The sequence below is a fragment of the Dendropsophus ebraccatus genome, chromosome 5, assembly GCF_027789765.1.
Source record: "Dendropsophus ebraccatus isolate aDenEbr1 chromosome 5, aDenEbr1.pat, whole genome shotgun sequence".
In the NCBI taxonomy this organism is placed as follows: Eukaryota; Metazoa; Chordata; class Amphibia; order Anura; family Hylidae; genus Dendropsophus; species Dendropsophus ebraccatus.
This window is the reverse complement of record NC_091458.1, coordinates 138,417,057-138,441,746: the sequence shown is the minus strand read 5'-3', so window position 1 is coordinate 138,441,746 and position 24,690 is coordinate 138,417,057. Positions and strand designations below refer to the sequence as shown.

The following is a 24,690-nucleotide window of genomic DNA, read 5'->3' as shown; positions in this document are numbered from 1 at the left end:
AAATATTTTTTTTCCCTCTCATTCATATCCTTCAAAACGTGTTTGCATTAGGTTGTAGAAGGTTCATTTAAAAAGGAAAGCTTTCATGAGCTGTGCTGGACTCTGACAGCCAAGAAGAACTACCGCCCGGTTGGAGTGGCACTTCCGAATGAAGACGCTTTCCATCTCTGGTGTCTCTTCAACTATCTGTCAGAAGATACATACCCACTTATCATGGTTCCCGATGAGGTGAGATATGATGTCCGATGGGCTTTGTGAAGGGCCCCCAGACCTGCCTTTAGGAAGACATGCAAATACTTGTGCTTCCCATAAAATTCCAATTCTGGAACTTTCCTTATAGCCCTGTGATGTGCCATTCCTCTGCTGTTCTTCCAAGAAATATATCACCAAATATCCGACCAGGTGTTACCAGCTGAGGGCGCGTCCCTCTACTGCCTAATGCTACGTTTACATGGAACGATTATCGGGCGAATTTTCGCAATAACGATCGCATTCAGCGATAATTGTTCCGTGTAACTGCAGCAAACGATCAAGTGATGAGCGAAAAATCGTTCATTTTGATCTTTGAACATGTTAATAAATCGTCGTTGATCGTTCGTAAAAAATTCGCAAATCTTTCAGTGTAAACAGTGTTTCACCGATTTAACCTATGTGTGATAGGCTTAAGCAATCGCAAAACGATTGCTTAACGATTTTTTTTCCCTACAATATCGTTCCGTCTTAATGCTGATCGTTATAAAAAAAAAATCGTTCGTTCGAAATCGTTAATCGTATGATCGGGCGCATTATCGCTCCGTGTAAAAGTAGCATTATGCTGCGTTTACACGGAACGATTATCGTGCGAATTTGCACGATAACGATCGAATTCGAACGATAATTGTACGTGTAAACGCGGCAAACGATCGAACGACGAACGAGAAATCGTTCATTTTGATCTTACAACATGTTCTAAAATCGTTGTTCGGAAAAAATCCGCAGATCGCTCCGTGTAGACAGTTGTTCACCGATTTTTCCTATGTGCAAGATAGGCTTAAGCGATCGCAGAACGAATTTTCCATACGATATATTGTAACGTCTAAATGCTGATCGTTATGAAAAAAAAAAATCGTTACTCCGACATTGGTAATGTTTTTTATGTAAAAATCAGCTGCTGTACGTCCTGCAGGAATGGTGTGTTCTCTCCAGTCTGACACAGTGCTCTCTGCTGCCACCTCTGTCCATGTCAGGAACTGTCTAGAGTAGGAGAGGTTTTTTAGGGGGATTTTCTACTGCTCTGGACAGTTCCTGACATGGACAGAGGTGGCAGCAGAGAGCAGTGTGTCAGACTGAATAGAATAAACAACTTCCTGCAGGACGTACAGCAGCTAATAAGTATTGGAAGACTGGCGATTTTTTTTTTTTTTTTTTCATAGAAGTAATTTCCAAATCTATATAATTTTCTGATACCAGTTGATTTAAAAGAAAAATATTTTCGCTGGAAAACCCCTTTAAGCTGTCTATAAATCAGACATTGGATCCAGCGGAAAAAATCTGTTTGTAGTCTCTGTAAGACTGCGCTTGATAAGTTCCTGCAATAAACAGGGGTCTATTTCAATTTTGTAAGAAAAATAGAGAATTTTAGATTGAAACAAATGTGGTTTTTTTTTGTTTTTTTTTTAAAGGTTCAATATCTTCTCCAGAAACTGCTAATGACGGCGAGATCAGAAATGGGGGAGATGGAGCTGGGAGAGATGTTGTCATCCTTAGATCAGGGCGTCTCCGTCTGGCAGTTCCTGAACTTAGTTACTTCCCCAAAGATACTAAGGAGCATCAGCATGGAAACGCTTAGCATGGCAATCCAAGACGTGTATGAGGAAATCATTCAGGATGTGCTCAAACAGGTGAGATGCTTTCTTGTTAGGGGGGGAAAAAAGCTTTATCTTTTTCAAATCATTATTCTAATTTTTCATGTCACAATCTATATAACAGAAATCCTTTAAATTTCACTCTTTTCACTGGCAGGATTATACCCTAGTGTAACATAGGCTTTAAAGGGGAACTCAGATCAACTGGTGTCAGAAAGTTATATAGATTTGTAATTTACTTCTACTCAAAAATCTCAAGTCCTCCAGCACTTATCAGCTGCTGTACGTCCTGCAGGAAGTGGTGTATTGTTCCCAGTCTGACACACTGCTCTCTGCTGCCACCACTGTCCATGTCAGGAACTGTTCAGAGCAGCAGCAAATCCCCATAGAAAACCTCTCCTGCTCTGGACAGTTCCTGACATGGACAGAGGTGGCAGCAGAGAGCACTGTCTCAGACTGGAAAGAATACACCAGGACATACAGCAGCTGATAAATACTGGAAAAAAGGTTTTTACATAAAAGTAATTTACAAAACTATATAATTTTCTGAAACTTGTTGATTTGAAACAAAAAAATGTCCCTTTCAAATGGTTACTATACCATATAAAGCTTCCACATTTTCGCTGGAATACCCACTTAATTCCACAAACTGAATTCCCTTGTATTTTGTATGTTTAGTGCAGTTTATGTTTTCTCAGGGATATCTCCTGAAAAAGGGCAATCTGCGGAGGACGTGGACAGAACGCTGGTTTGTTCTAAAACCAAGAATTCTGAGCTACTATGTGAATGAAGATTGTAAGGAGATGAAGGGGAGTATTGCTATAGACAAGGATTGTGGTGTTGAGGTTAGTATGTGCCCTGTATATAGGAATACATAGCACCTGGACTGGACCTGAGGTGCTGACAGTGTAGTATAGGTGTGTGCCCCCTTGTGTGCATGGTCCCTGTTTGCCTCCGTGCAGTAGATTTTTAACAGACACACTCTAACCAAGTGTCAAGGGGGAGTAAACACAGGACATGTGATCTCCTCTCTGGGGGTATAGTTAGCTGTCTATTGACTTGATAACCCGACTCCTAGAAGACATTATCTCCATCATCTCCATGCACCTGTGTTGCTTCCATAGACGTACATGTGTCCCTGAGCCTAGATTTCTGTAATATGAAAATCTCTGCTTGCTGTCAGTGAATGCAGGGATATGTACCTGTCCTTGCGTCACGGCTCTGTATATTGTGTTATGAAAGTTCTTAGAGAATGGATGGAACTAGAATGTTTTCATTCACAGTCAGCAAGCAAAGATCTAAACCTACACTACACCGCCCGGTAAACAGATGCCCGTTATGCAGCACATAGCTACACCATGCGCGCGTCAGCTCTGCTAAACCCTGCGCGTGTAAGTCCTGTGTTTACTGTGCATTAGCAATGACAGCAGTGGACAGGAAAGAAAGCTAAGGGGGCGAGTATGCAAACGGAGCAATCAGAGAGATGCATGATGGGAAATGTAGTTTTCTGACCAGCACCATCTTGGATATAGATCGGCTGTTAGAAAAACTTGTAACTCAGGAATGGCAGAAGCTAGAAAGACGGGGGATGGCTCTAAATACTCAGGGTGACTTGTTGAGCAAGAGCAGATAGCATTTAATTTTTTAGCTCTTAGGTGGTAAAACCCCTTTAAGATGAGCATACAGGTACGCTGGTTTTGATGAATTCCCCCAAAAGTCTTTACACAAGAAAGTACTTTACTATTATACAAAGTTATTGAGATTGTTTTCAGCTTTCGGAACCTGCGTCTTCAATTGTTCCATTTAATATAGGTACTTCCCGATAGGGACGGCCGTCGCTGTATGTTCTGTGTTAAGACTGCCACAAAAACCTACGAAATGAGTGCATCCGATAACAAGCACAGACAGGAGTGGGTGACAGGTACAGTATGCATGAGAACTGTTATCATTAGTGTATTCAGTGTGATTGAACACATATAAATGTATCATAATAAGGAAATGGACAATATTAGAGATCCTATTACCCATATAACACTAGACAAAATAACTAGTATGGTTACATATAACTTTCATACATATTATATATCCATATCTAGGCAAGTGACTGCTATAGGGGTATGCTGAAGAAGACTACTGTTTGTCATGGCACTATCATTGTTGATAACTACAGCTATCTCTGAGGCCCGAGGTGGAGGATTGCCTTCCTCTGGATCAACACAGTAGCGTTATAGGCTGAACTTGATGGACTTTTGTCCTTTTTCAACCTTATTAACTATGTAACCTAACTGCTTAGCGGCTCTTTTCTGTTTGTGCCCTTCAAGTGGGATCATGCAATAACCTCAACTCAGCTTTTTGCCAAATCTGTGAGAATGCTCTATGGCATAGTCCAAGGTAATTAGACTGCCTAGCAGCATTATCACCTGTAGCAGGAGAGGTTTTCTATGGGGATTTGCTACTGTTCTGGACATGGACAGAGGTGGCAGCAGAGAGCACTGTGCCAGACTGGAAGTAATTTACAAATCTGTATAGCTTTCTGACACCAGTTCATTTGAAAGGAAAATAAAAAAAAAAAACACTTGAGTTCCCCTTTAAGTGGCATACACTCTTGACTACTCTTAAAGATAACCAGTCACCAGGATGGACGTTATAAAAGCAATAGCAGTGACTAGTCACAATTCTCTGTCTGTGATCGCACTCTGTAGGAGTGATTGACAGGCAAAGGCAGAGAGCCCTGACTAGTCACAGCCCCCCCGGTCAGCATCTGTGATAAGATGCTGGAAGCGTGGCTGCTTCATTACAGCGCAGCACATATTAATACAGTTCCCCCGCTTCCAGCATCTTATCATATATGCTGCCCGGGCGGAAGGGACTCTGTTACAGACATCATGTTATAGAGCAGGAGGAGCTGAGCAGATTGATGTATGACTTTGTGGGAAAAGATTTTCTATAACTTGTAATTTGTTGATTAAAATCTCTGCTCATTCTATGGTAAGGAGTCCAGTGGGCGGTGTCACTCAATGGACTGGACTCCTTAGCATGGAAACATCAAAGATTTCAATCAATAATTTAAAAGTTATACTGAATCTTTTCTCATAAAGTTATATATCAATCTGCTCAGCTCCTCCTGCTCTATAACATGATGATGATAGATTAGATAGCATTTTCATGGTGACAGGTTCCCCTTAAGCTCTTAGACTGGAGATGGATAATTACGTATGCAGTAGGAAGTACGGTATACATTACAGTACACTAAAATATACAGTATTACACATAATCACAGTAGTATATTCACAGTGGCAGGTACAATAATGCACATTCTGCTCTTTTTCAGCTATTCAGACAGCTATTCGCCTGCAGCAGTCTAGGTCTGTCTCTTTACACCGCGAACTCCAGAGTAGGCGTCGGGAGCAGCGCGAGCAGAGAGAACAGCGCCGTATAGCGAGAGAACAAGAAATTCAAAGATTAGCAGAACTTCAGAGTGAAAAGGAGAGACAGCAAAAGGAACTGGAACAACTAAGGGATGCTCAAAAGAAAGCAGAGGAGGCCATGATCCAGGAGCAGCTGAAACATCAAGAGCAGCAAGAAGAGATGCAGAGGTTACTGACCGGACAGCTACGAGAGGCCGAAGAGGTGAGTAGAGGATCTAAGAAGCCAGGGGAATGCCTGTGATTTCATAAAAAAATAAAATGCACGTAAAGCATGTAGGTGCACTAACCCCAGATGCACAGTTTTACAAATTATCCCATTTTTACATCATGGCACCCACCTGGGAAACTACATCCCCCAGTATGCATTGCACCTCAGAACCAAATGCACAGTACCCTGCCCTGTCTTGTAGTATCTGCCCACCACTGGCTCCACCTGCTTCTGCTTTGCACAGTAAACACAGTATCTATCTATCTATCTATCTATCTATCTATCTATCTATCTATCTATCTAGCTATGTCCTTTTTATCTACAGTATCTTCTATCCAGCAATCTACATAGATAGATTAGAGAAAGGGAAAGATGAAACCACAGGGTCTCCTTTCCCCTATACTACTCAGGAGAGGCTGTTATTTCCACACCCTTGGTCAGGTGATCAGTGTCGTGTTAGTGGTGGGCGGGGTTACATATGAGGTGTTACAGCTTGCTTGGCAATAGAAGAGACAGAGATCATGTGATCTCTGTCTCAGAAGGGAGGGGGGATTTTTTGAGTCTGTATAGGCCAGGGAGGGCGCTACAGAGAGTTGCAGGTAGAGCTAAGATGACGAAGCAGGGTGGAGATATATTATTTGTAGTATAATAAGTGTAGGCCATCTGGGCCAGGGCTTTTACCAGTCAGGAAGCTGTTGATGATAGTGTGGACTTTTGAGTGAGTGAACAGGGATAGGAGTGATTCGGTGAGGGAAGTCACAAAGGGTGGAGGAGAATGGAAGCACCTTCACGTTGACTGTTTTTAGTAGTGACGGCAGTTAGAAAGGACCCGCAAAGGGTGTCTCACGTAGTAGGAGTTACCAGCTCAGCAGTGGAGATTCACAATAGGAGAGCGTTCTTTTGTCTCACGTCTTTCCATAGAGCGAAGGTTGGAAGCGTAGGCAGAGGATTCGGTAGTGAATAAGGCAGTCAAGAGGGGACTTGGTTGAAGATCCAGTGCAGACCGGGTGGCTTCTAGGTCTTTAGGAGTATGGATGGTGACACACCTTCCGTTCTTCATTATAGCCAGGCATATTGAATGTTGTTGGATCCCATTAGAGGCTTCATTATATGCCACTTCGCCATAGTAGAAGAAGCTATATCCTGGTATATGGCAATGTCCGCATCTTCATATCTCTGTGTATCTTGTAGCTGTAGTGACCCAGGTGGAAAGCAAGTGCAGCAGAATAGTTGGTCTGAGACTGCAGTCTCCAATGTAAGAAGGTAGTTCTATGCTCACATCAGACAAGCAAGGACTGCTCCCCCCCCCCACCCAAAAAAAAAAAAAAAAAAATTTAACAGCAAAATCCCTTCAAAAAGCTGCAAAATCCTTTCAAATATTTCCAAATTTCAAGTACTGAACAGTTTCTCTATTATCATTGTCATTTCCTCACTCCTTCCTCAGTAGGGTTTCTGTAGGTTGAACTCTTGTCTTCTTTCAACCTTATTACATACAAACTATATCTGTAACAATAACTTTTTTTCCCACAGACCCGCGCTTCCATGCAGGCAGAAATGCAAAAGAAAGAGATGGAAGCTGTGCGACAGAAACAGAGGATTCGAGAACTCGAGCAGTTACAGGAGCGACTGCAGGAAGCTCTAGCCCAGGAAATTAAAGCACGGCAAGATGAAGAGGAGTATAGACATGCACAGGCCAAGTAATGTATTCTAGCTGTAGAGCGATTACCATTAGATTTATGTATTTTGATTCACTTCAGATATTGACGAAACTTGGTTCAAAGAAAAGTCAGAACCTGGGAAATGTATATTTGTTATATACTATATTAACAATATTCTGCTTTAGAGTGGTCCTAAAGCCGTTAAAGGGGTACTCCCGCGTTTTTTTTCTTTTCAAACTGGTACCAGAAAGTTATACAGGTTTGTTTACAGATTACTTCTATCTAAACATTTTAAGTCTTCCAGTACTTATCAGCTGCTGTATGCCCTACAGGAAGTGGTGTATTCTTTCCAGTCTGACACAGTGCTCTCTGCTGCCACCTCTGTCCATGTCAGGAACTGTCCAGAGCAGTAACAAATCCCCATAGAAATCATCTCCTGCTCTGGACAGTTCCTGACATGGACAGAGGTGGCAGCAGGGTCGCCTAGGAGGGTTATTCTGAGGTGAAGTTGCTGATGGACTCAGGACTGGGGGAAGGAGACTGAATAGATTAAATGAGTTGTTAGTCTCACCATGTTATGTTATGTTTGAGTGAAATACCCCTTTAAATGCGGCGATAGAATGCCATTCTTGAAATTGGTTCACTTCTTTGGATCTTTGGATACCTCTCCTAGGGTCCGATTATTGTGTAAAGTTTGGCTTAAATTAACACCAGGTCTGTGATGGGTATAGAAGGCTGTACACCCATATTACATAATTTATTCCTACCAGAATTGAATTGATCCTCAAATATCTTTACAGTGGAAAATGTCTTCTGCACGTGCCCATAATACGCCTATTTTCCTGGTCCTTCACAGGCTGCTGATTCAGGAAGAGGACAAGCTTCGAGTGTTGCTTAGGATGCGAGAGGAGCAGACACAGTTTGTGGAAATAGCACAGAGAGAGAAACAAGAACTTGAGCAGGAGATGGAGATCAAGGACAAAGAACTACAGGAGGCACAGAGGCAGCTAGAAGACGTCAGGGAAAACAGGCAAAAAGCCGACAGGGATGTCCAGGTGAGTGGGATTCCGACAAAAGGTCTGGGCATTGTAGGTTCTGGGTTTTATTGGATCTTACCTGTTATATTGCTATCGAACGTACTGATGTTAGGTGGCTGGTTCATGTGGCTTACTCATCTTTTAGTACGGCTGTGTTCCCAGAATATAAAGTAAATAAGTGTATATAACGTCCTCCTGCCTTGTGTCTGCATCCTCCTTCTGAACCTGTGTCTACAGTGACAGCCCACTCAGCCAATCACTGGCCACGGGGCGGTCTTGTCTCTGTAGAGATGGGTTCAGAAGTGCACGCAGCGGCTGTAGTTGGTGGGGGATGCAGACACAAGGCAATAGGACATTGGAAGAGTGTGGAGAGGTAAGCACCATCTTTATTATTTTCTATATATCGAGTCGGCCACATTTCAGCTATTACATAAAGCGTTGCACGGCCAGTGACTGATTATTTTCTAACATTTTGAAAGACAACGATCAGCTGATGAGCAAATGATTGCTAGCTCCTTGGCTGGTTGTTGTGTTTATTACACAGGGTGATATCTGCCAGATTTATTATTTTTATTATTATTATTATTATTTATTTATAAAGCGCCCTTAATTCCAGAGCGCTATACAATAGAAAGGCAACAGGCAGGAACAATACAAAATCAGAAGACATTACGTGAAGGCAAAAGACAGACTGGTACATGGGGGAAGAGGACCCTGCCCGCGAGGGCTTACAATCTATAGGGTATAGGGGAAGAAACAGGAGGTAAAGTGCAGCCATTCAAGTGTGATGCAGAGTTATTGTAGGTTGTAACCTAGTTTGAAGAGATGGGTTTTCAGGTTACTTTTGAAGGACATGATGGTGGATGAGAGACTGATGTGTCGTGGTAGAGAGTTCCAGAGTATCGGGGAGGCTCGGGCAAAGTCTTGGAGGCGGTTGTGCGAAGTATGAACTAGGGGGGAGCGCAGACGGAGGTCACTGGAGGATCGAAGGTTGCGTGAGGGACGGTAGCGTGATATCAGCTCAGAGATGTACGGAGGGAACAGGTTGTGGAAATAATCACCCCTTAAAAGGGTTATTCAGCATTTAAAAAGTTTCTTTTATGTTGCTGGACTCTTGATAAGCGTAATAAACATGTTATACTTACCTCTCTGTGCTCCTCTGATGTCCCGATGTGGCCTCTCCTGTGCCCCTATTGACTGAAGCTCCGCTACTCCTGAGACAAACTCATCTCAGGAGTGATAGCCTGCTCAGCCAATCACTGACTGAGATGGGACAGCCCCGCGTCCAGTGATTGGCTGAGCAGCTTGTCAATCCTGAGACAAGTTTGTGGAGCTGCAGTCAGTGGGGGACACCGGAGAGGCCACATTGGGGGAGCATGGAGAGGTAAGCATAACATGTTTATTATGTTAACCAACAGGGCAGCGATATACAAAAACATTTTAAAGGCTGGATAATCCCTTTAACTGTACAATTTAGATTAGTCTTGCCTTTCAGAGAACGGTAAAAATCAAGTTTATTCTTTTTCAAATTTAGGTGGCTCAGAGAAAACTTCATCAAGCCAGTACTAACGTGCGACACTGGAATGTTCAGATGAACAGATTAATGCATCCTATATCTCCAGGAGGTTGGTGAACAACATGCCAAACACTTCTTCATTCCCAGATTTGGTTAAAACTTTTAATTTCTCTTACTAGCTTTTCTGTACTTCTGCCAAAGATACCTACAGAACTACAGAGTGAGGTCACTGCCGTGGCCTGGGGTTAGCTGTGAGGTGTTGGTACAGTAAGGTGGGCTGGAGTTCACTTGGACACTTGTCCCGGTGGCCAGTGGTGTTAGATACCCACCCCCGGACACACGGGAACTGCGCTTAAAAAAGAGGGTAGCCCAAGTGTGGGTGCAGGCAGGTGCGGCAACACAAAAATAGGACCAGCACTAGGATGACAGTTTTCTTGAGATAACTTCAGTGCAATACAACTCAAAAACAACACTGGTGACAACTTCTGACAGCAGGTGCAGGTGGCAGATAGTGGAGAGTAGGTTAAAGAAAGAGAACTAGCTTTTAGAAAGTGTAGGGAGCATCTTGGGGACCTTGTCCAGGTAGTTATTGTACTCTGCTGGGATAGTGTGCAGTAGAGGAAGAAGTTGAAGAATACTTGTACTCACATTTAGATCAATATCTGACCGCCTTCTGCTTAAAGGAAACCTGTCACCCCCGTGCCGGGGTGACAGGCTCCCGACCCCCTGTTAGATCCCCCTATACTTACCTCATCGCGCCGGGTCCCGCTTCCTGAGCCGGTCGGGGGGTCGGGAGCCTGTCACCCCAGCACGGGGGGTGACAGGTCCTCTTTAACTAGTTGAACGAGTGCCAGGTTGGGTAGTACAAGCCCCAAGCCTTTACTACTGGGTGAAGCAGATGCTCCAAGGTTTCCCGGAATAACCGTGCACGTTCAGTAGGGTACCTCAGCTGTAACTCTTTGTCTTACTGTGGACAAGTTCCTGCTTTGGTAACTGTCCTGACTGTTGAGGAGAATGATCCCTGGCGTGAACAAGGGAGAACCCAGAGGACGGTTACCCCTTCTGGAGTTTAGCACTGCATGCTGAAACACTCTCACTTGTGTATCTAACTAAAGATGTCCCAACAGAAACTGACCTCCCTTTTATAGGGGCAACAAAGCTTCTCTGTGATTGGTGGAGCTGTGGTTGGATAGGAGAAAGAAGTGTAATGGGTGGAAAAGTAAGGGAAAACACCTGCACCTGTGATTGGACAATACAGTAACACATGACAATAAAATCTAACCCATGTCTCTCCTTCAGTTGTGCTCCATAGAAAAGACAGATACACATAAAACAGAGGGTGACACCTGGTGGGGAAACAAATAACAACACCTTCATCCTCTTTTGTGCAATACCTGGCAGAGGTACTTTACCCAGGTGGTATAAAGCTTAGTGGACCACCCGTACGTGACACTACAGTCACAGTCTTATTTCTGTTCCGATTTTATTTTTACATACAATCCCAGCCGTTATACCTGGGCTGTGCCTTGTAGGCAGTTTATTTCTTAACCCCTTGGTACACCATGATGTACCTGTATGGTGTATGGTGGGCAGTGATTATGTGGTGAGAACGTCGGAGCACTGGCGCTCCGACTGCAGCAGCTGAGACTGGTGCTGGCACTGTGTTAGGAAGGTTAACCCTATAATTGCTAAGGATGTACTGCTGTGTACTTTACTAGTGATCTGAGGAGAGGGGGAAAGTAAAAATCCTTTTTTTTTTTTTTTTTTTTAAGTATTTGGATCTCAAAAGGTGTTTCACAGTAATAAAAGTTACTGGCCCAGACGTATCAAGCTGCCTGAAGCTCACATTGTCTGTTTTTTTTCCCCACACAGCAGCCAATTACAGCTCAGGTTTTATTTCCGTTAAAATGAAACACGAGTTGCGATTGGCTGCTGTCAGGCAGATTGATAAATCTAGGACACTTCCTTTGTTTTATCGAAAAAATGCATGTGCTATATTCTTATAGTGTTTTTTTTCCCCCTTTTAGAGAAGCGAGTAGCTGCCGCTAGTGGTTTTCAGGGAATATGGGGAGGAGCTCTCACTAGACGGGATTCATCTCTTAAAAGGCTACAGGCAGCGGATGGAAAAGAGTTCCCCCAATCTATTGGAAACCACTTGGAGAATTGAACAAAAATCAGGGAATCCACCAACCACCACCTGCCAAGGCTGCAGTTACCTTATCTAATAAATAAAGTATTGCCACATATTTTTTTTAATCATAAGTTTATACTGTATATCAGTATTTAGGGGAAGAAATGTATGTGGTAATATGAACATGTATTATTCTGCCTCTTTAAGTTTGGGTTTTAAATAAATTGTATCATTGTTTTTCTTAAATGTGGTATTTCTCCATATACAGATGCTGGATTACAAAGTAGTAGCTATATGAACTACACTTCACAAGTTAATTTTTGAAACAGTGACACACTACTTAGCACTTAGAGGGGTCGGTCACACACACAAAAAAAGTATTTTAAATTAGCTGGTGCCAGAGATTTGTAATTTACTTTTATTAAAAAATCTCAAGTCTTGCAGTACTTATTAGCTGCTGTATGTCCTGCAGGAAGTGGTGTATTCTTTCCAGTCTGGAGAGCAGGAGAGGGTTTCTATGGGGATTTGCTGCTGCTGTGGACAGTTCCTGACATGGACACAGGAGGCAGCAGAGAGTACTGTGAATGCTGGTATAAACCGTTAGGGCCTTTGCACACTGAGCAGACTCGTGCAGATTCCACGCAACATTCTGCTCGAAAATCCGCCCGTTTAAATTGAGCAATGCATTTTTCAATTGTTTTCAATGGGCTTTGTGCTGTGCTTTTCACACAGCAAAATTTATGTCCATAATTTTCTGTTGCGGATTCGCTTTCCGCTCAAAGAAGTGACATGTCACTTCTTTGGGGCGGATTCCGCTAGAAGAATCCAATAGAAGTCAACGGGGCTTCAATTCTGCTTAAAATTCTGCTTGAATTCCGCTCAAATTAAGGTTATATTCTGCCAAAGCAGAATAAAAGAGAAATTTCAAGCAAAAGTCTTTCCTTTTCAAGTCATCGACTATTGTTCAAAGTTACCAGTCCCTGAGTCTAAAAGGCAGCAAACAGCCCAAATTAAAAAAAAATGTAATAGCATCTTATGAGGCAGTATTAACCCCTTAAAGAGGACCAATCACCTAAATTTAACTGTCCCTGTTGTAAAAGTTCCTCTCTCCCTAAGTCTATCTCTGAACATACAGACTGTCTTTGCAGTCTGTATCTTTCTAATTTACCTAATCCATCCTAGCAGCGCAGTAAGGCCGGGCGCGGCCATCTTGATTATGTCCCTTGCGTTCCAATGGTGCGTTCCACCGTCGGACCGCAAGTGACGTCATCAAGATGGCGCCCGGCTTTACTGCACCGCTACAGAGGACTGGGTAAAGTATAAGATACAGACTGCAAAAGCAGTCTGTATCTTCAGTAATAGACTTTGTGAAGATACAGACTGCCTTTGCAGTCTGTATCTTATACTTTACCCAGTACTCTGTAGCGGTGCTGTAAAGCCGGGCGCCATCTTGATGACGTCACTTGCGGCCCGATGGTGGAACGCACCATTGGAACGCAAGGGACATAACCAAGATGGCCGCGCCCGGCCTTAGTGCGCCGCTAGGAAGGATTAGGTAAAATATAAGATACAGACTGCAAAGGCAGTCTGTATCTTTAGAGATAAACTAAACTGTCAGTTAGGACATTTATACACAGCGATCTCGCACTGTATAGCGCAGGATCACTGTGTATTTACAGAGCGGCGGGCAAAGGCTCATGGGAGCCCTTCCCGCTGCTCGGCATGCCGGGAGTTTCCTGTCGCGCCGGCTCTTTTCAAAAGAGCCGGCGCACTACAGTGAAGGGAAATGCAAATATATTAAAACCTCGGCAAAAAAATTGATTAATTATATTTACAAAAATTGATTAAAAATGAAACCTTATTAAATGGAGCAATAAAAAAAAAAAATAACATTTGGCCGTGATTGGTTCTCTTTAAAGACTGGACCAATTTCCATTTTTGCGTTTTCGTTTTTTCCTCCTTGTGCTTAAAAGGCCATAGCACTTGCATTTTTTTACTTAGAAACCCACATGAGCCCTTATTTTTAGCGTCACTAATTGTACTTTGCAATGACAGGCTGAATTTTTGCATAAAGTACACTGCAAAACCAGAAAATAATTAGGTGTGTGGTGAAATTGAAAAAAAAAAAAAGCATTTTTTAATTTGTTTTTTTTTTTACGCCATTCGCCCTGGGGTAAAACTGTCTTGTTATATATGTTCCTCAAGTCGGTACGATTACAATGATATGTAACATGTACAACTTTTATTTTGCCTATCTAGAAGAGGAAAGTAGGCGCTCGCTTCCTCCTCGTTCCCTGCTTACTGTCTGTGCTATTACACAGACACAGACAGGAGCTGGGGGGGAGCCACTGAGAGCAGCTAAAGCCTAATGCCCGGAGCCGTGGGCAGCAGACTGTCACTATTGTGATTGGGATTTTTAATTGTGGTCTCATTTGAGCTGCCCCTGTCACTTAGACTTAAACGCCTTGATGAAAGGCTGCGGTGCGATCACTGCTGCCTGTCATTAATGGTGAGGGTCCGTCCTTGCTCGTTATGAAGCACGCTTAGCTTCTGAGCTCCTTTGATGCACGTAACACCTAATGGCGTACAATTCCGGCATGGGTTATCTGGTCACAGGCGCCCATGCTGTACCCTTATGGTCGTCTTACTGTTAAAGGAGAACTCCAGTGTAAAAAAAATTTTTTAAAGCAACTGGTACCAAAAAGTTATACAGAAAATTATACGGATTTATAAATTAATTTTATTTAAAAATCTCCAGTCTTCCAGTACTTATCAGCTGCTGTATGTCCTGCAGGAAGTGATGTATTCTTTCCAGTATGACACAGTGTTCTCTGCTGCCACCTCTGTCCATGTCAGGAACTGTCCAGAGCAGTAGGGTTTTTTTTATGGGGATTTGCTACTGCTCTGGACAGTTCCTGACATGAACAGAGGTGGCAGCAGAGAGCACTGTGTCATACTGGAAAGAATACATCACTTCCTGCAGGACATACAGCTGCTGAAAAGTACAGGAAGATTAGAGATTTTTAAATAAAAGTAATTTACAAATCTGTATAATTTTCTGACATGTTGATTTGAAAAAAAAAGAAAGAAAAAAAGACAGAGTGTAACCTGACGGATGTCAATAAAGAAGGAATTAATTATGTCTTATTTGTCTTATCTATACATCTCTATCTATCTATCTATCTATCTATCTATACATCTCTCTCTATCTATCTATCTATCTATCTATTTTAGCTGACTGTGTAGGTGGTATGGCTATGTGTATGGGAATCAGTATGTAGTAGCATTATGTCCAATGTTCAGCCATAGGTAGATAGAAGAGCCTGGCACTAACCAAATAGATTTGCTTATTTATTCAAGTGCAGTATGCATCAATGTTACAGACAGGATGCATTTCGGCCAAGCATGACCTTCATCAGCATAGTCATGCTTGGCCGAAACACGTCCTGTCTGTAACATGAAAGGGGTTGTCTAGCGAAAATGCTGTTGTCCAGTGCTCTCTGCTGACATCTGTGGCCGAGACAGGAACTGTCCAAAGCAGGAAAGGTTTTCCATGGGGATTCATAAAAAACTGAGACAGAGTTCCTGTCTCGGCCAGAGATGTAAGCAGAGAGCACTGTGTCAGACTGAAAATAAAACATTTCCTGCATGACATATAGTACTGTAGCAAAAAAAGTACTGGAAGACTTGAGATTTTTTTTAATAGAAGTAAATAACAAATCTGTTCAACTTTCTGATATCAGTTGATTTGAAAGAAAAAGATTTTTATTGGACAACCCCTTTAATGCATACTGCACTTGAATAAATAAGCAAATCTATTTGGTGAGTGTCGGGCTCTTCTATCTACCTACTGCACCATGTGCACCACCTCACCTCTGGAGTGCTGTGAATAATCACAGACTCTGAGATAACGTTGAGTTGGTTTACTACTAGTAAATGTGCAGCAGGTAATAGAGAAGGACTTCGATATACACTTGACAAAAGTTCCAATACAGACTTAAACATAAGACAACCAGATCTGTGATATAAGTGCTGAGTAGGAGATAGTTGTGTTGGTGGAGTAGGATGTTGTAAGAGTCTCAACCCATGTAGAAATGTGCTCTGCCGATATGTTGGAGGATATACTTGTAGAAGAACACCTGTGTGTGTGTATTGACCTTTACTTTAGTCTTAACCCCACCTTATGCCCACTAGCGTTGGCCGAACTGTACTAATTGGTGACACAGGTCCCAGACCTTGTTACCTGGGCTGAGCGGAATGCTGAGGGTTTCCTGCTGACACCAGCGCTGCAAGATGGAATTCATAGGCTACTGCAACTTTGCTCCACCCGGATCATTTCCTAGCTCTGTGGCTCTGTAGTGGATACTGTCCTGCACTGTGACTTCTCCTTGTCCACGGCATGGGTTGAGGTTATGTTTTGGCTGGTCCTCTCCTAAGAGGTTTAACACTGCATAGTGTTTTGTGTGGGTACGTAAGGGAAAGTTGGTGACAGTGTGCTGTCCTACGTCCTACCCATCATAATAATAATATATTTATTTGTATAGCGCCAGAAGAGTCTGCATCGCTTTTTTATGCATACAGTACGGAGGTACATAATACACAGTTAAATAATAAGAATAAATAAAAAATAAAATAAAAAATACAAAGTGTTAACAAGACCTGCTCGTTGGAGCTTACAGATTACAACTTGGGTCGACACCAGGCACAAGTGCTTTATTTGTCCATGGTCCAGCCATTGTACATAGTTGGAAATACAGGATAAGCCATAAACAACGCCAATATCTGATTGCAAGTAAAACATATAAAGTGCAGGAACCGTCAGAGATAGAGATAGAGTGAGGAAACAAAAGGGGAAAACAAGTTTAGGGAACGTTATAGGCGAGCATGACGAGATGAGTCTTCAGGGCATGCTTGAAACTGTGAATATTGGGTATGAGTCTGATGTCTTTGGGTAGGGCATTCCAGAGAACTGGTGCAGCACGAAAGAAGTCTTGTAGGCAGCAATGAGAGGTTCTGATTATGGAAGATGTTAGGATTAGATCATTAACAGAGCGTAGAGCACAGGTTGGATGATAGGTGGAGATGAGGGAGAAGATGTATGGAGGGGCAGAGTTGTGGAGAGCTTTATGGGTGAGGGTTAGGAGCTTGAAGTGAATTCTGCTTAATGGGGCACTGGCTAAGACTGGACTTCGGGGACCTGGCAGAGGGACAGGACAAGACTGCTGTGGAGAGCTATCTGGTTTGCATCCTTTCTCCACACTGTCCCAAACGGAAAGCTCTTGCTCCTCCCCCACCCAAGGGACTAACTTCCTCAACAGCATGTAGGGTGCGCTGTGATTGGGTGAAAAGAGTGCAATAGAAAGAAGAGGTGATAAGAGAGAAGAAAGCAGAAATCCTACTGATTTACAGATTCTGGTACACACAAACACAACAACCCTTTGCGATCCTTCAGCTGTGCAGCTTCCACACTTCAATATATAATACAACAATATCTAGTGGTCAACTCTTAATACTACTTTTACTATACTAGGACCACAAAAAGTACAGACTTTTGCGAAGGGTGTGAATAATAGTAACACCCCTAGTGGGATACCACACCTCCCCAATAATGTCAACATTTGAGAATACAAATGTCCTGATGTCCACCTGTCCAAACACATGGAGCTGTAATTGTGATACATTGTGCTCAATAAATATTTGCAAAGCCTGGGAAACGTCAGCTTACTATCTTTCATGGTCACCAGTGGTCTACATAGACATTTCTAGAAGCACATCATCCCGTCCCCCCCCCCCCACCACCACACACACACAACTTGGGCTGAATTTACACGTTCTGTGTTCACTCTGTGGAACACAGATGGTGAGTCCCTGTACTGGATTGTTTCCCCGCCCGACATGAGGTATTAATATCATGCGGGAAGCGTAATGACAAAGCTGCGCAGTTCTGGTATTAGAACGCCACAATCATTCAAACAGTTTCCCCGCTCCCAAGATTATATTAAAGGGGTAGTGCGGCGCTTAACAATTAGTCACAAAATAACACACATTACAAAGTTCTACAACTTTGTAATGTGTGTTATGTATGTGAATGGCCCCCCACCCACGCTAGACCCGAAAGTGTTGGTCCATTACACTTACCGCATTCGTTTTGACCCCCATCTGCCATCTTGGGACAATGACGTCCTTCTTCGGGAGGCCGGCCGGACCGCTCCATCCGTCCTTCACGCCGGCCCCCCTATGCCTCGTCATCAGCTGCTCAGCCGCGATTGGCTGAGCATAACTGTGAGGGGGCGGATGGAGCGGTTTGGGCGGCCTCCCGAAGACTACGTCATTGTCCCAAGACGGCGGACCGGGGTCGACACGAATGCGGTAAGTATAATGCACCACACCTCCAGGTTTAGCGTGGGTGGGGAAACACGGGGAAGGGGGCCATTCACATACATAACATACATTACAAAGTTGTATAACTTTGTAATGTGTGTTACTTTGTGAATACTTGTTAAGCGCCGCACTACCCCTTTAATCCATCATCCTGGGCGGGGAACACTCCAATACAGGGTTGTAAATTCTAGTTATCAGCGCTCTTGTCCTTCAATAATGATTGTCTAGCTGTGATGTTATCAGGAAGACGTATAGATACATAGTATATGCCACCACTGCCCCGTTATGAGCTGCAGGAGGCTGCTATCTAGTCGTTATTGTCCCTCACTTATAATTAGATCTCAGTGATCCGGTAGGTAAAGAGCACGTGACTGTGACGTCACAGCCACAGCGCCACCGCGCTCTAGTTTATTCGGGCGACGGTAAGTGACGTCACGCGGCAGCGACCAATCAGCCGGCGCGCCTGTTTGATACGGGAAGTAGCCGCATAAAGCGAACATGGAGGCTGTGGAGTCTGCGGCAGCAGCAGCCGAGGAGGAGAAGGGATTATCGGAGGATGGCGGGGAGCAACGGGAGAAGGCGGAGGAGAAGGAGCGAGAGGTTAGAGGCGGGCGGAGGGAGGCTGTGGCAGCAGGTGGTGCGGGTATACAGCGGTGTGTCACGTATATATGGATGCTGCTAACACTGGGGAAAGGCGCCCCCTGGCTGCTACAGGTCACGTGTGTGCAGAAGACTATGGATACTGTGTATACCAGGGGGAGGGAAGCTTAGCTCTCCAGCTGTTGCAAAACTACAACTCCCAGCATGCCTGGACAGCCAAAGCTTTAGCTATCCAGGCATGATGGGAGTTGTAGTTTTTGCAAAAGCTGGAGATCCAAGGTTCACTACCCCTGGTGTATAAGATGCAAGACACTGTGTGACAATGAGACGCATAGAAACTTGGGGGGAAACTGCCCATAGGAACCAATCACAGTTATTCTTTTATGGTGCGTTCACACCTACAGGATCTGCAGCAGATTTCATTTAATTAACTGAACACAGCATCAAATCTGCTGCAGATCCTGTAGGTGTGAACGCACCCTAAATGTATCTGACCTTCTAAAAAAAACTTTGACATGTCATAGAGGGACACCAAAAGTTTTGATGGGTCGTGGGTCTGAGTGTTCACATCCTGACCGATCATGAGAACGCGGCAGGAGAAGACTGTGCTGCAGCTCCTCGCTCTGTGCCACATCATGAGTCGACCTCATAATGAAAGTCTATGAACCAGTCTCTTTTCACTGACACAGAGGGGGGTGTCACCCATGGAGCAGCTCGTTCTCAGGATCGGCTTCATTAAAGGGGTAGTGCGGCGCTAAACAATTATTCACAAAATAACACCCATTACAAAATTATACAACTTTGTAATGTATGTTATGTTAGTGAATGGCCCACTTCCCTGTGTTTCCCCCCACCCACGCCAGACCCGGAAGTGTGGTGCACTATACTCACCTGATTCGTGTTGACCCCCGTCCGCCATCTTGGGACAATGATGTCATCTTCGGGCGGCCGGCCGAACCGCTCCATGCATCCCTCTTGCCTGTCGCCCTCTGCCGCGTCATCAGCTGCTCAGCCGCTATTGGCTGAGCACAGTTATGATGCGGCAGAGAGGGGCCGGCATGAGGGACGGACGCCCGCCCAAAGATGACATCATTGTCCCAAGATTGCGGACGGGGGTCGACACGAATAAGGTGAGTATATTGCATCACACTTCCGGGTCTGGCATGGGGGGGGGGGGGGAACACGGGGACGGGGGCCATTCACTAACATAACATACATTACAAAGTTGTATAACTTTGTAATGTGTGTTATTTTGTGAATAATTGTTTAGTGCTGCACTACCCCTTTAATATTCGGTCCACTTCTACTTGACTACTGATCCATCATTGTAGCAGTCAGCGCTGCAGAATCTGTTAATTTAGAATTTATTAATCAGCGGGGCTCTCAGCACTTGGACCCTCACCAATACAGTTTGTTGAACTGATAGGTCCCCTTTAAGCTGTAATTAGTTGCTATGGGCAGTCTACACATTTTCATAAATCTGGGCCATGGTACCTTTGGTTTAGCTGTCTGCTTCTTCTCTGAAGTGCCCAGACTGTCTGCTTCCCGCACCTAAGCCAGGAGATGGAGGGGAAGCGGGCAGGTGTTCTTGCGAGGATTGGAAAAACCTCATTGACCTTTTTACTTCAGACAGAGAAACCCAAGGGGCTGTGTGTCCCATCATCATTGTAGCGATGCACCATGATCAGCAGCTTGTACAGTGTTTTTCAGTTGACAGATCCCCTTTAAGGCAGAATTAATGCGATGATTGCATGGATACCCCTGTGTTCTGTCAGAACTGGTTGCTGATGTATCTGCGCAACTTCTGTTTCCTTCTACGGCCCAAACAACACTGGCCCATGAGGAAGTTTTGGTCATTTCCTGCACAACGTAGATTTAAAATAAAAAATAAGGCAGCAGTTTTCTTCACATAATGTCACTTGTATGGCTACAGCAGAGATCACTCAGGTACGGGGAGGAGAAGGTGTCAAGTGCTGCTGGATAAGCGATGGATTGCCAGTTACTTCTGGATCTCACTACCAGAAACATTGATATAAGGTTGAATACACTGTAGTGAAATCTGCCTCATATTGCCTCACTTTGCTTTGTTTGCACCACGTTTTGGTAGATGAAAACAGCTGAAAGCCCCTCGGTAGCAATGACAGCCGAAGGACCAGATTCTCTCAATGCCAAGAAAGTCAAACTGGAAGTAAAAGAAAGAAAAGAGAAGAAGCAGAAAGTAGATGAGGATGAAATTCAGAAAATGCAGTAAGTGGTCCTTGGAAACCCATTGGAGTTTTCAGCCCCTCCACACTGATACTCATCTGTATTGTTCTTTTCCCTTTCTTAAGAATATTGGTGTCCTCCTTCTCAGAAGAACAGCTAAATCGCTATGAAATGTACAGACGGTCTGCATTCCCCAAAGCTGCCATTAAGAGGGTAAACTGGTTAATAAATTTACAGCTGTGCATGTTTTTGTAGATCACACTTCCTACCAAAAAGAGGCACAAAACCTGCTCTGAAATATTCTTTATTTAACAAAAGTTCAAACAGATACAAAATGACACAAGGTGAGGTAAAATTATGCACACGAAGGTATCATCACTGAATATGTAAACGTAATACAAACTGTTGCGTTTAATCAGTGGATATATAATAATATATATAATTATACAATTTAATGTAGTTGCACATCCAAACTGTCTATGTGGGCACTACACCCAAAGCGTACCAGGGATGTATACCGCAACTAAGCACAGGCTCCACTGTTCTGGCACTGCTACAATTATAAGTATCAATAAAATCACTATTGCACCAACCCAAATTAAGGCCTAATATGTAAGGTGCTATCAAAATGGGTAGATAGCCATTCCAAGTGGTACTAGAACCTAACCCCTCAAGAACCGGTGACAATACCTGGTGTAAATTGCGTGCTATGCCGGAGGGATATACCTTATCAGACAAAAATGCTTTCTTATCCTGTTATCAAGCATCTTCTCTCTCTCCCCCCTCCCTGCTAACCTTTCTTCCACTTTAGGTGTCTCAGCCACCCAGGCTTACAGTTAGCAGACACAATTGACCGTAGAGGGTTTAAAACTTCATGAACCTTTATACACTCCTAGTCTTCTTTGCCACTTTAATTCTCCTTATTTCCTTTCCAGCTCATTCAGTCCATTACCGGCTGCTCCGTCTCCCAGAATGTCGTCATTGCCATGTCTGGCATTGCCAAAGTTTTTGTAGGAGAAGTTGTAGAAGAAGGTAAGAGGATTTGCTTATAATGGATACCTGATTCAATACAAGTATCTGTGTACGGATATAAGGTTCCACTTCAATACAGAAAGAGGTGAAGAGAAAATAAATGTGACATAAAAATGACTGGATGTCTTCTCCCCAAGCCATACTGTGAAAGTGGGTATTAAGAGATGTACTCACCTTACCAATTCTCATCTGCTTTCCTCTATTCTCAAATGCTGTGACATTAGAAATTAATGTGTTTAAAGGGGTTGGCCTCTTTATGGTAAAATAGTTCTGTGTACAGTATTAGTAAGTGTACTCACCGCAGCTCCCTGTACTCGCTGCACTTACTGACAGCAGCAGGGAGCTGCTGTCAGTATATACAGTGAGTACACAGGGAGCTGCTGTCAGTATATACAGTGAGTACACAGGGAGCTGCTGTCAGTATATACAGTGAGTACACAGGGAGCTGCTGTCAGTATATACAGTGAGTACACAGGGAGCTGCTGTCAGTATATGCAGTGAGTACACGGAGAGCTGCTGTCAGTATATACAGTGAGTACACAGGGAGCTGCTGTCAGTATATACAGTGAGTACAGGAAGCTGCTGTCAGTATATACAGTGAGTACACAGGGAGCTGCTGTCAGTATATGCAGTGAGTAAATGGGGAGCTGCTGTCAGTATATGCAGTGAGTACACAGGGAGCTGCTGTCAGTATATACAGTGAGTACAGGGAGCTGCTGTCAGTATATACAGTGAGTACAGAGAGCTGCTGTCAGTATATGCAGTGAGTACAAGGGGAGCTGCTGTCAGTATATACAGTGAGTACACATGGAGCTGCTGTCAGTATATACAGTGAGTACACATGGAGCTGCTGTCAGTATATACAGTGAGTACACAGGGAGCTGCTTTCAGTATATACAGTGAGTACACAGGGAGCTGCTGTCAGTATATACAGTGAGTACACAGGGAGCTGCTGTCAGTATATACAGTGAGTACACAGGGAGCTGCTGTCAGTATATACAGTGAGTACACAGGGAGCTGCTGTCAGTATATACAGTGAGTACACAGGGAGCTGCTGTCAGTATATGCAGTAAGTACACGGAGAGCTGCTGTCAGTATATACAGTGAGTACACAGGGAGCTGCTGTCAGTATATACAGTGAGTACAGGAAGCTGCTGTCAGTATATACAGTGAGTACACAGGGAGCTGCTGTCAGTATATGCAGTGAGTACACAGGGAGCTGCTGTCAGTATATGCAGTGAGTACAAGGGGAGCTGCTGTCAGTATATGCAGTGAGTACACAGGGAGCTGCTGTCAGTATATACAGTGAGTACAGGGAGCTGCTGTCAGTATATACAGTGAGTACAGGGAGCTGCTGTCAGTATATACAGTGAGTACAGAGAGCTGCTGTCAGTATATGCAGTGAGTACAAGGGGAGCTGCTGTCAGTATATACAGTGAGTACACAAGTACTACCTGCTGATGTATACAGATGCCTAAACCATTGTAACCACTGTTTGCATTTTTTCTATTTTTCCAGCTCTGGATGTATGTGAAAAGTGGGGAGAGAGCCCTCCGCTGCAGCCCCGGCACATGAGAGAAGCGCTCAGGCGACTCAAATCTAGAGGACAGATCCCAGATAGTAAATACAAGAGGATTGTGTTCAACTAGTATTATTAAGCGTGTAACATGGACAAAAATGCATGTAGTGAGCATCTCGGATGCTGCAGAAGAAAATTACGTGTCCTGCACTGTAAGCTGCCCTGCACTGTGTATGACACAATCTAGTGACTGCTCCATCTGTCTGTATAGACCAGTGCTTCCCAGTTCCAGTCCTCATAGCCCACCAACAGGTCATGTTTTGAGGATATCCCATACCTGTGGTAATACCAGATATCACCTGGGAAATACTAAGGAAATCCTCACAACGTGACCTGTAGGTGGCCATGAGGACAGGAATTGAGAAGCACTGCTATAGGATATTAGCAACTTAGCAAGTGTTGTACAGTATTCCTGTCTCTTTCTTGATCACTGTGGCCTTAGACAACCATGTCGGCTGTCAGTGTTTTTTTTTTTTTATATTGTCCCCATTACCTTACAGTGTGATGCAAGCCACAGCTTTATACTGGAGATTCCACCTTGTGTTGACTTGCAGGTCACATTGGGTAACATTACTGTATATAGCTTTGTAGACTTTGACATTATTATTTTTTTTTACCCTCAAATGTATCTCGTTTTGAAATTTAAAAAAAAAAAAAGGGATCAAATATGTCTTTAATCCTATAAAGTAGGGTAACAAGAAATGATGGAAAATCGAAATCCTGCTATAGTGAGAAATGTTTTTTAAACTACAATTAAAAAAAAAGTAACATATTAACTTGATACGTCATGGAGTTTCTTAATGGGGAACAGAGAGGAGTCATAACCCCACTCTGTACTCACAGCTCCCGGCTAACAGCAGTTGGAAACCACGGCTATTAGCCGACGCTGTCCGATCGCCGTACAGGCTAATTAAACATTTAAATACTGTTAAAAAGATATTACCGGTGGTGGTGATCATCCTTCGATGCGATCGGAAAAGGCTGGTTACTTCTACCTGCCAGGCCTCTGCTGCACAAGGATGCTTGGTGCTTGATTACTATGGGCCTTAACAGTCCTTAGTAATCGAGCAC

At 43.7% G+C, this 24,690-nt stretch overlaps 2 protein-coding genes across 2 annotated transcripts in view; both read left to right on the top strand.

Moving 5' to 3' along the window:
* DEF6 (DEF6 guanine nucleotide exchange factor) overlaps positions 1–12,184 on the top strand; it is a 31,534-nt gene extending 19,350 nt beyond the window's left edge. Inside the window, exons 3-11 of the mRNA XM_069972572.1 lie at positions 52–228; positions 1,662–1,880; positions 2,543–2,689; positions 3,657–3,765; positions 5,176–5,474; positions 7,011–7,177; positions 7,995–8,193; positions 9,710–9,800; positions 11,719–12,184. Coding sequence (XP_069828673.1) covers positions 52–228; positions 1,662–1,880; positions 2,543–2,689; positions 3,657–3,765; positions 5,176–5,474; positions 7,011–7,177; positions 7,995–8,193; positions 9,710–9,800; positions 11,719–11,858 — 1,548 coding nt within the window. The 3' untranslated portion in view covers positions 11,859–12,184. The remainder of the gene's footprint in view (positions 1–51; positions 229–1,661; positions 1,881–2,542; positions 2,690–3,656; positions 3,766–5,175; positions 5,475–7,010; positions 7,178–7,994; positions 8,194–9,709; positions 9,801–11,718) is intronic.
* A 6,458-nt stretch (positions 12,185–18,642) lies between these two features.
* Positions 18,643–24,395, top strand: TAF11 (TATA-box binding protein associated factor 11). The gene is made up of 5 exons (XM_069972571.1): positions 18,643–18,803; positions 20,911–21,050; positions 21,134–21,221; positions 21,944–22,040; positions 23,559–24,395. Exons 1-5 carry the CDS (start codon positions 18,702–18,704, stop codon positions 23,687–23,689), a joined length of 558 nt encoding a protein of 185 aa, XP_069828672.1. The 5' UTR covers positions 18,643–18,701; the 3' UTR covers positions 23,690–24,395.
* Positions 24,396–24,690: the final 295 nt, after the last annotated feature.

What these genes read in the sequence shown, in the direction of transcription:
- TAF11 (XM_069972571.1), top strand. Translation starts at nt 18,702, where the DNA reads ATGGAGGCTGTGGAGTCTGCGGCAGCAGCAGCCGAGGAGGAGAAGGGA. An exon ending in CCAAAGCTGCCATTAAGAGG is followed by an intron (nt 21,222 to 21,943) that starts GTAAACTGGTTA and finishes TTTCCTTTCCAG; the next exon opens with CTCATTCAGTCCATTACCGG. An exon ending in AGGAGAAGTTGTAGAAGAAG is followed by an intron (nt 22,041 to 23,558) that starts GTAAGAGGATTT and finishes CTATTTTTCCAG; the next exon opens with CTCTGGATGTATGTGAAAAG.